A 10,967-nucleotide genomic window follows, 5' to 3' on the forward strand; every position below is an offset into this window, starting at 1 on the left:
TAGAAGATGAATTATTCAAATGTTATTGTAAACTTTATTATTAATAATGCTGCCATTCAGAGAATATTCAATACCAGGTGCGTCCCAAAAGTGTCTCAACCCTACAATTTTTTTTATTTTTTCAGTTAATAAAACGAGATTTGGTATGTTAGTATAATAATACTAACATACATCCTAATAAATTAGGATTGAGTGACGTATTCACTAGTTTTTAGTCACTTCCTGTTTCACCGGAGATGACTACAACTTTTGATTTTTAAATGGCACCCTCGGTATACTTTTACATTATTTGATAGAAAATGACACTCTGAATAGAATGACATATCATATGTCAATTTTGATATTTTTGCATATGGTTTATTTGAAATTATACCTTGCGGTTTGTAACGAAAATTTGACTCGAAATACCAAGTGTGTGGTATTAAATTATTCGTAAAAATTCAACCCTCGTTCCATTTGAAAAAAATGAGATAAGATTAAAAATACGATTATTAAAAATCAAACGTTGTAATTTGAATAAAAAAAATAAAAACAATTGAATACGTCAATCAATCCTAACTTATCATATACTAACACACCAAATCTCGTTTTTTTTATCTGAAAAAATAAAAAAGTTATAGGGAATAAATAAAAAAGTTGTAGGTTTTAAGACGCACCCGGTATACTCGTACTGTTATAAAATTAGAAGGAAATATTTACTTTTTTTAATATTTTGAAGTTTTTGTTTGAAAAGCGTTATTGGGGGGGGGGTAATAGACCAAGAAACTCTCTTTATATATCTTTGTTTTTAGGTTTATTTTATTTTCTATTAATATTTACAAATTATCATTTTTTTTTCGTTAGTATTACGTTTTAGTGTCTTTTACATTCAGCGAAGTTCCATGTACTTGTGAAACACTGATGACACTCATCACAAGTACATGCGAGAGGCAACCAACGCTCTGTATAGAGTATGGCACTGTAAAAACAATTATGTTAAGTTATGCTATAATATATATGCATATACTTATAAGTAGCTATAAGGATCCTGTCTATAGAAACCTAAAAGTTATAATAAGAAAATATTTGTTTTAGGTCTAGGTATGGAAGCAGAAAGACAACACCTAATAATATCTCATTGGGAGTCAAGAAACAATAAATTGTACAAAAATAATGTCAATGCTAGTCGAGCTCAAACTCAACAAACTATTAGGCAAGTAAAAATAAAATTATATGTTATAGGTATATCTTTACAGATAACATTGTGTATGCATCTATCAAAATTATATTATTTCTGAATAACCTCTGGTTTTACATTCCATGCATAAATAAAAAGTATATCTGTATTATAATATTTCCTTTCAATGTAAGGTATATCTGTAGTAGTTCCTTAATAAATGTACATGTTCATATGAACTCCTAAATTTACTACCTCTTTTGTTAAAACACTAATTGAAATTTTATCGCTCTTTAATTAATTATTGTGTTTATTTCAAAAAAGAATCATCATAGGCTTGAAAATTATGCATAAAAACTTTGACGAATTTTTTATCTGGCTTTAAAGCTTAAACCTATCTATTACTTTTTCAACCCAATTTTTCGCAATCGCTATATGGAATATGCGTAACCTGCCAATTCCATGCGTGTTTTCATCTTTCATCAGATTTGTTCTACTAAATAAAATGACATTGGCATGTAAAATTTAAAGGAACCTTAGAATGAGCCTAAAAATCGTAATATTTTTAGACGTGGCCGTATAAAAAAATTTTCTAAGGTTATTTGCTCACAAATTATTGAACTACACGTCCTCTGACTTATTGAACTATGTGTTCTCTATATCTATGTATCACTTAATTAATTCTAAATTATTTTTTTCTTTTAAGAAGACGGCGTTTAGCAACAGCCGATGGATTTAGATCAGCAGGAAACGAAGAAGATGCAAGTTTTGATGTAGATAGTGATGATCCAGAAGGAGAATCCGCAGGTATTATTATTCTTATTATTATGTTAAATTGTATATTCATTCTCTTCCTTTTAATAGTACAACAAGCTTGGGGTGAATTAGCAGATATTGAAAGAGAGCAAGAGCGATGGACAGAATTAAGAGGTCATATCGAGTTAAAATTAGAAGCTTGCAGACAGCGTGGAGTAACATTAGAAGATGTTAGGATTTCTAAAATAAATTCTAATGTAATAATTAAATATGTTATCTTGTGTTTTAGAAATTACCATCTCTTTTATCATCAGATGATGAAAGAGAAATTTTGGCTTTGATATGTAGAGTGCACGAATTAGAGGCGGACAAGATGGCGTTACAATCAGAACGGTTAGTGAGGCAACACGAATTAAAAAGAAGAGATTTGTTAATTTTAAGATACGATAGACAAAGACAGTTATGTGAAGAAATCATTACAAGACAGAGACAACTAATAGAAGGTAAATATTTGTTTATAAAAATCCAAATATGTGATGTAGTAATAAAGTGAAATATTTCGGTAGTTCTGATATTCTTGGAAAGTTTAGTTCGCTTAACCGATTTTCATCTTTGTAACTGGTTCAGGAAAGTGAAAAGTACAAAAGACTAGTTCTTTTAGTTTATTTAGTTCACTGAGTTGTAGTATCTGCATTTTATACAGTGAAAGAATGAGAGAATCAAAACAATTATAAATAACAAACAATATTACATAGTGATATATCTAGTATCATTTAATATCATTGATCAGGAATATTAAATAATACTAGGATTGTCACTAAAATATAGGATTCTTCTTCGGGTTTCGATTTTTTCAAAAAATTTTGAACACTGTGACGTTTATTTATTTATTATCTTATGTTATTTTATGAAACAAAGAAACATAAAAGAATGATCAAAATTTGAATAGAAATTTGTTCAACATCTTATGTTATAAATAATAACATGTTCAAGTGCTATTTGAAAAACAAAATGTCTTGATACCGTAAGTAGCGTAATTTTAGCTGGGACATATAGTACGAGAGCTAGCAACGTCGGTAAAACAAATATTTTAGACTATTTGATATATCTTTTACTATGCTCTCTAAACAGCATGTGGCCCGTCTGGCTGCCGGTAAACATTGCGTTCCTTACCGCGCATTGAAAGAAAATCCTATATTTTTATTAGTCCTTTAAATCCTAGTATAGAATATAAATAGAACATGTCTCCATAGCTCAGTGCGTAGAGTTTTCGACCACTAACCGATGATTCAGAGTTCGAATCCGGGTCAGGATAAAGACTTTTTTATTTTATTTTCGTTTATATTCTGATAGAAAAGTTTTAAATATTTGTTTCTTAATCACCAGAATTATTTAATACTTTACTATCAGAATATAAATAACAAAAATAAAATAAAAAAGTATTTGCCCTGACCCGGATTCGAACTCTGAATCATCGGTTCGTGTTCGGAAACTCTACGCACTGAGCTATGGAGACATGTTCGATTTATATTCAATACTAGAATTTATAGGACTAAATTAATAAAAAATATAGGATCTTCTTCTGATGCGCCGTCGCCGCGCCGTAGTGAACGCAACGGGTATCGGCAGCCAGACGGGCCGCATGCTGTTCCAGAGAGCATAGTAAAAGATATATCAAAGAGCCAGACGTCTTAAAATACTTTCTCGAAAACGTTGCTAGCTCTTAGACTAATAGATGAACACTAATTTTTGGAGAATTAAAAAATTAAAATTTTGTAAATTGCATATTTTACCAGATATTTGTAGAAAAATTACTTTGGGCAATTTGGGGCCATTTTTTCGAGCACGGTGTTACAATTTTCCCCTTAAAACTACCGATCAAAAGGTACACAATCCGCCTGAAAAGTTCCGACCGGCGAATTAAGCCGTGGTTTCAACCTTCATTTAACTAAAATACAATTTAGATTAGTGCTTATTTTAATTGAAATATGTCAAATTAATGATATAAATAAAACTATAGAAATGCATATTCCATCAAAAACATTGAACGTAATAAAATGCCAAGTCTAGCAACACAGTTCTTTCACTATATGTATAAGTTGTGAGATCTCATGTAAAATTAAGTCAGTTTATTTTATTTAGTTTCTTTTTATGCACCTATTCAACAGTATTATGGACCCAGATTTGAAATACATCGAAAGAACATATAATAAATTTTATTTTAGAGCTTAAAGTTAAACTTCCATCTGATTTACAAGAACTTTATCAAATGTACCAACAAGAGATCCATGCTGCCACTTATACAGATTTTAATCCTCCATCAACGGCCAGTACGAACCAAGACAAACTTCCTCCAATAAGTAAAATGTAAGTTCAATTTTGATGAAATATTACATGAATAATTACGCTCCAAAATAATCATATATGGGTATTTCGCCACTGCAAGAAACTCTACAAAATAAAATAGTAATTTTTGTAAATACTGTTGCAATAATCGAACGGAGACTAATTGTCAGCAGTGACTTTCAAATGAACACATTTGCCTAACGGACAAAAAAATGCTTAACGTTTCGGAAAGTTTACCTCTTTTCGTCGTCGGAATCAAAAAATACCAAGAATAAAAAAAAAATATATATTTAAAATATTTAAATGCAACTATTCGAGAATACTTTAGTTTTTTTAAACAGATACGTCGACAAAAACCGTTAACGTTCTGTTCTGTAGACGTTAAGCATTTTTTTGTCCGTTAGACAAATTTATTCACTTGTAAGCCACTGCTGACAATTAGTCTCCGTTGGATTAACGCAGCAGTATTTACAAAAAATAACTATTTTATTTTGTAGATTTTCTTGCAGTGGCGAAATACCTATACCGGGTGCGCCTCAAAAGTGGCTTACCCCTATAACCTTTTTATTTTTTCAGATAAAAAAACGAGATTTGGTATGTTAGTATATGACATAAATTAGGATTGATTGGTGTATTCAATTGTTTTTGGTCACTTCCTGTTTCACCGGAAATGACTACAACTTTTGATTTTTAAATGGCACCCTCGGTATTTTTTTACTTTATTCGATAGAAAATGACATTCTGAATAGAATGACATATCATACGTCAACTTTTGACATTCTCGCTTAATAAAAAATTGTATTTTAGAATTCAATCTAGAGTGCCATGGCTATGTTAAAAACACTAATTCTTCATCAAGGAGCCTTGGAAAAATAGATTTGATCGTCTAATGTTTTTAGTGTCATGTCCTGGCCAGTTAGAAAATGCTCAAATCGTATTTTTAATCATATCTCAATTTTTTCAAATGGAACGAGGGTGGTTCATTAGCATATTTGGAAAAAGCATTTTTTTACGAATAATTTGATATCACACACTTGGTTTTTCGAGTCAAATTTTCGTTAAGAACCACAAGTTATAATTTCAAATAAACCATATGCGAAAATGCCAAAAGTTGACATATGATATGTCATTCTATTAAGAGTGACATTTTCTAAACTAAAAAAAATACCGGGGGTGTCATTTAAAAATCAAAAGTTGTAGTAATTTCCGGTGAAACCGGAAGTGACCGAAAACAATTGAATACGTCAATCAATCCTAACTTATGTCATAGACTAACATACCAAATCTCGTTTTTTCAACTAAAAAAATTAAAAAAGTTATGAGTGAGCCATTTTTGAGACTCACCCGGTATAGGATTTATTTGGAGAGATGAATCCGCCACATATGTAGGTACAGACATTTTTTAACATGTAAGAATGTTTAATCTTCGTATTTTTTTAGTAATACTCTAAAGAGGATTTTAATCAATATTTAAATCATTATTTGTAGATATAGCGACCCATTATTTCGTCGATCGATGACGTCAGATGCTAGTAATTCCCCTCCTTCGTCATCTGAAAGTGGAGGGGAAGATACTGGTCCTAAGGAGTCGAATGTTGACAGGGTGATGGGTCACATAGTTACCAGGCCTGGAGCAGGGATGAGACTACCCCCACTTCCTCCTAGTCCTCCACATAGATTATCAAGGTCGAGAGATTCAGGCCAGTAAGTTTCCTTATTTTTGTATTATTTCTTTTAGACAAAAAATAATATCTCTGGAGTGTATCTTAATTTACAATACTATAATTTACTTTCTGGCATGTACCCTGGCACTGTCAATTTTTATTAATTAAGTGATTAAAAATTCATTCAATTACAAAACAGTAAATTAGAAACATTTAATAGAAAATTATACCAAATCTACATCCATATCCTTTATTTTAAAATTTGAACTCACATTTCGCTAACCATAACAGCATTTAGTAGGTAATTCTCTCATGTGATGAGTGAGGTTGGTCTTTGTTTTGTGGCCATAAAAGCAAGACCAATACCAAAACGTAGCCAATACCAAGTACAATAGCGTTTGATCTCCAAGATCAAGACCGACCAGTACAAGACTTCCGCAGGACCAAGACAAAGACCATGCAAGCAAAACTCTTGCGGCCTCCCAGTCTTGCGTTTTGTATTTTACGTTTATATGATATAACAAATTACTTATTGGTTGAAAATGATTTTACAGAAAGAAAAGCACATCCAATATATTGAATTAATATATTGAAAAATAAAAATTTTCACCAGACAAACATTCTTATAATTTCTTTTTTTTTATTAAATTATTAAAAATACTACTTATTAAAGATTTTCTATGTAGAAAGTGCCTCTATAGTAAAAATTTGTTGAAAAGTTGCAAGAATTGGAAGTCTTGCAGCAAGACCAAGATCATGACTGGATCCTGCAAGACCAAGAGTTCTTGCATTTGCTCATTACTAATCAGTATCATTAGGTAATGATCTCGGTAATGATATTTCGAAAATTCCAAAAACACCAAAAAAAGTTCTAAACCAAAATTGTATTACTCTGTTATTTTAAATGAAATACCCAATATAATATTTCAATATTCAATGGGGAATTTATGTCTATTCAAAATACTATTAACGTAACCAAACCAAACCAACTCAAACAAAGGTTTTCCTAGATATTTTAATTTTTTATGATTTAGGGTCAGTAGATCTTTATTATTTGGTAAAATCTAGGTGGGTGTGATACATCTGACGTTACTTCAACATATCTGTGAAATTAGTTCAACTTTAACAACTAGTTATCATCTTGTGTCAGCTAAAATAAAAAAAATCTCGGAAATTTACCAAAAATAGAAACTTCTCCAACATCAGAGAGAATTAATATGTCTCTATTAGTTGGGCAACTACAATATAGATTCACCATTTTAATAGAATACTTATTGCTGACGCCGTTTTTATTCGATCGTACGGTATATCATAGAGGGCCTGTCTACTGAGGCAAAATCATAAAAATATAATATAGATAATCTTTCTTAGAGAGATAGGCAACCTTCTAAGTATTTTAATGATATACGAATTGTCCATTAAATACCGGTATAAATATTCAGTAGTAATTTTGTCTCTTTCTGTATAACTTTTCGGAACAAATTTTAATTAGTTCAATAAGAACATTATAATGGTTATTGTAATTAAATATCAGGCTATACAGGGTAAATTACAATTTAGGTAGGTGTTATTGAAATTCATACATTTATTCTTCATTTTCACAAAATGTGAAATATGTAAAAATCCTTACAATTTAGGTTTCTTTAAAGAAAATCATCTTTATTTTTTTCCTAGAATCCGAAAATCAATAATATAGTAATAAGGATGCCCCATTAATGAAAATCCAACTTTGATGCGTAATTTTTTTGGGGACACCCTGTAGAACTCTATATATTTTTATAAAATGCTTTCAATTAACCTACTTATGCTCCCAAAATTTCATTTCAATATAAAGTGTTGTTCTCCTTGGAGCCTCCGTGTCGTCCGTAAAAGTCTTTATTTTGTCAACTGTTGATGATGCCTAACATTATAGGTTACACAAAGGTTAGCGAAACGTTACGAGTTTAAAATAATGGTTTTGATGTATTACTAAAGACTAAGAAGAATATTATAAACTTATTATTTTTTTTGTTTTTCTTTTTTATTTTGCTTTTGGTTCTTTATATTGTTTAATGAGAAACCTGTAATTCTTATACTTAGTTCTCAGTTTTTACAACTTCCTCTCAAGAAATATCCAAAGTTTACGCACATAATTTTAATAAAGCAGAACTAATACAATTTATAATACTTTAAGTGAAAACACATTTATTAGAAACAATCAAACACATTATATTTTAAGTTACCTACGCGCATTTTGTCTGCATACTACCTTTTATCTGTAACACTGTAATAAAATTATTATATTTCAGCACAATGAGAAGAGCAATAAGTGAAGATAGAATAGCAGAAACTGCCGGTCCATGATTAAATGACACACGATAAACACTTAAAGCAATACTTACTACCTATAATGTATTTTATTTTCATGTAAATACTTAGTTGTAAATTTTTATTGGTGGCACGATAAAGAAGTACAAGATTTATATTTTGTTAAAGTTTCATCACATAATATGTATAAATAAAAATGTGAGTATTACGTGCCTAAATAAATCCATTGAGAAATTTTGTATTTGTTTCTTATTCCTATAATAAAAACTCATCATATATCATATTTAGAGAGATTTAGAGATCATATCATATTTGTAGTAATATGTAAAATAATAATTTTAAACATCACAATAATGGTTTTTCTAGTACCAAATTTTCAAAAAGTGTTAAAGTCAGAGTCATCATATCATCGTAAAATTTGTGTGGACCTTAAGAAAAGCTTCCATATAACACGTAACGATATCTGAGAGAATTGAACTGTACATAATTTTAACGCTTTGATAAAGATCTCATCGAAGAGAGATGCTATTTTTAACTGCACAGACCATAGATTAGGCGGGAACTGTACTGGACTATAAACTGACGGAATTATTTTTATAAAAACTGAACATGTAGTGTGAAAAGATCGTTATCTAGTACGAGAGCTAGCAACGTCGGGAAAACAAGTATTTTAAGAAAGCTGACTCTTTAATATATCGTTTACTATGCTCTCTGGAACAACATGGGGCCCGTCTGGCTGCTGGTAAATGTTGCGTTACCTACTGCGCATTGAATTAAAGATCGTATATTTTTATTAGTCCTTTAAATTCTAGTATTGAATATAAACCGACCGAGTCTCCATAGCTCAGCGCGTAGAGGTTCTGCCTATCAAGCGAGGAGCGAGGGGCTTACGCTGTATCCATACTGTGGCAATATGGGGACACTACCCGTACCTTGGAACACTACTAGGACCTTGGATAATGTCCGTAACCTGGACCATAACCTTGGACACAGTCCGTCCATAAGATAACGGTACAGGGGAACACTACCCGTACCTTGGATACTACTAGGACCTTGGATAATGCCCGTACCTTGTAAATAGTCCGTACCTTGGACCCTAAAAATATGAAACTCTTGTTTAAAACCAAACAAGGTCTAATAAACAAAATAAACCTACCTCGAATTACTTCCGAGGGCTCAATAATAAACAAAGAAACTGTCCTTTCTTCCATGTAACATTCTGGAGGACAAAAGAAAAGGGACGCCAACGTGCCAGCAAAATACAAATACAAGTTGGGACATCCAAAACTCTACCCTAAGTTTCGAGACCGGGTCAGAGCAAAAACTTTTTTATTTTATTTTCGTTTATATTCTGATATTAAAGTATTAAATAATTCTGGTGATTCAAAAAAAAACACAAATATTTAATACTTTACTATAAGAAAAAATATAGGATCTTCTTCCGATGCGTAGTAGTGAACGCAACAGGTATCGGCAGCTAGATGGGCCGCATGCTGTTCCAAAGAGCATAGTAAAAGATATATCAAAGAGCCAGCTTTCTTAAAATACTTTCTCGAAAGCGTTGCTAGCTCTTAGACTAATCGGTTTGGTTGTAAGATGTGAACTGTGCGATTTGACATGCAGATCAAATCATTGCATGTAGGGCCCCTTAATGCTAAAGTTGTTTCGTTTGGTTCCTTTTTTTATATTTAAGTTTATTGTGGGTTAATAAAGTAAATAAGTATTTTAATTGTTGTTTGTTATTGCTAAGCATGTTAAATTTTACAAAAAAAAATAAAATTAATTAATGTAAAAAAAACTGCGGTACAGAGTACCGCGCCTGCCCGAGGGTTAAATGAGTATTATAGTTGGGAGTTGGAACCTTTGGTGAAACAGTAAAATTAACCACTAGTTCACCACAATACACCAAAACACTTTTACTTTTCCACTGGACGCGCGGTTTCGTTAACTAAGTTAGCATCATCAGCAGATGATTAAAACTAACACTGAATTTTAAACATCTACTGATGATGCTAATGTGTAGTGGTAATAATAGTGGCAATAGTAGTGGTAATATGGTTTGGTTTGGGCGCGCTTCTAGGGCAAAAGTAAAAGTGTTTTGGTGCATTGTGAAGAATTAGCGTTTTATTTTGCTGTGAAATGAGTACTTTACATCTACAAATCCAAAGTAACAGTAGACGGTTGACGTGTAATACTGTTCACATTACCTTCCCAACCTATCGACGATTCTAGGTATGGATTCTAGCAAAGATTCTAGTGCTTCTATAACTCGTTTTTTTTTCTCAGGTAAGATTTCGACAGACGATGACAGAAGAAAAGCAGATGACGTCCCATACCAATCTATTTATTTTACTAAAAAAAGTTTCTAATAATTTTTAAGTTAACTATGGATGGGTTTAAATATAAATCCGTCATGCATCGTGTTTTGTTGTTTTTAACCAGTTTTATTGGTTTATTTAAAAAATGACAAATCGTATTTCAATTTTATTGGTTTGACGAAACGATGAACGACAAACGGACGCCGATGCGTATGAACTCGCCTTTGATTGCGTATGAACTCGCCAAGATTTTTGTCATTTTTGACGCTTGTCAAAGTTTGCCAAATTATGGGTTATAATTTTGTGTCAACTTTTGTCAAATACCCTGAGTTTTGGAAGATGATTCGTATTATTACGTGTGTTTTGTGTCTTTTGAAGTCAAGTCGAGGAAAAATCGAGTGAAAATTAACTGTAGACCAA

The 10,967-nt window shown here is 31.4% G+C and overlaps 1 protein-coding gene across 2 annotated transcripts in view; it reads left to right on the forward strand.

Annotated features, from left to right (window-relative positions):
- Positions 1-8,464, forward strand: part of LOC115888477 (kinesin-like protein KIF19) — a 44,180-nt gene extending 35,716 nt beyond the window's left edge. Inside the window, exons 9-15 of one of the 2 annotated variants that reach the window (XM_030908224.1) lie at positions 1,075-1,192; positions 1,863-1,963; positions 2,021-2,142; positions 2,202-2,415; positions 4,138-4,279; positions 5,747-5,962; positions 8,211-8,464. In XM_030908224.1, coding sequence (XP_030764084.1) covers positions 1,075-1,192; positions 1,863-1,963; positions 2,021-2,142; positions 2,202-2,415; positions 4,138-4,279; positions 5,747-5,962; positions 8,211-8,265 — 968 coding nt within the window. In that variant the 3' untranslated portion in view covers positions 8,266-8,464. The remainder of the gene's footprint in view (positions 1-1,074; positions 1,193-1,862; positions 1,964-2,020; positions 2,143-2,201; positions 2,416-4,137; positions 4,280-5,746; positions 5,963-8,210) is intronic. The other variant, XM_030908222.1, reaches the window with a different exon arrangement.
- The last annotated feature ends 2,503 nt before the right edge of the window (positions 8,465-10,967 follow it).

The sequence above is a fragment of the Sitophilus oryzae genome, unplaced genomic scaffold (genome assembly GCF_002938485.1).
Source record: "Sitophilus oryzae breed Bouriz unplaced genomic scaffold, Soryzae_2.0 scaffold_769_pilon_pilon, whole genome shotgun sequence".
Classification (NCBI taxonomy): domain Eukaryota; kingdom Metazoa; phylum Arthropoda; class Insecta; order Coleoptera; family Curculionidae; genus Sitophilus; species Sitophilus oryzae.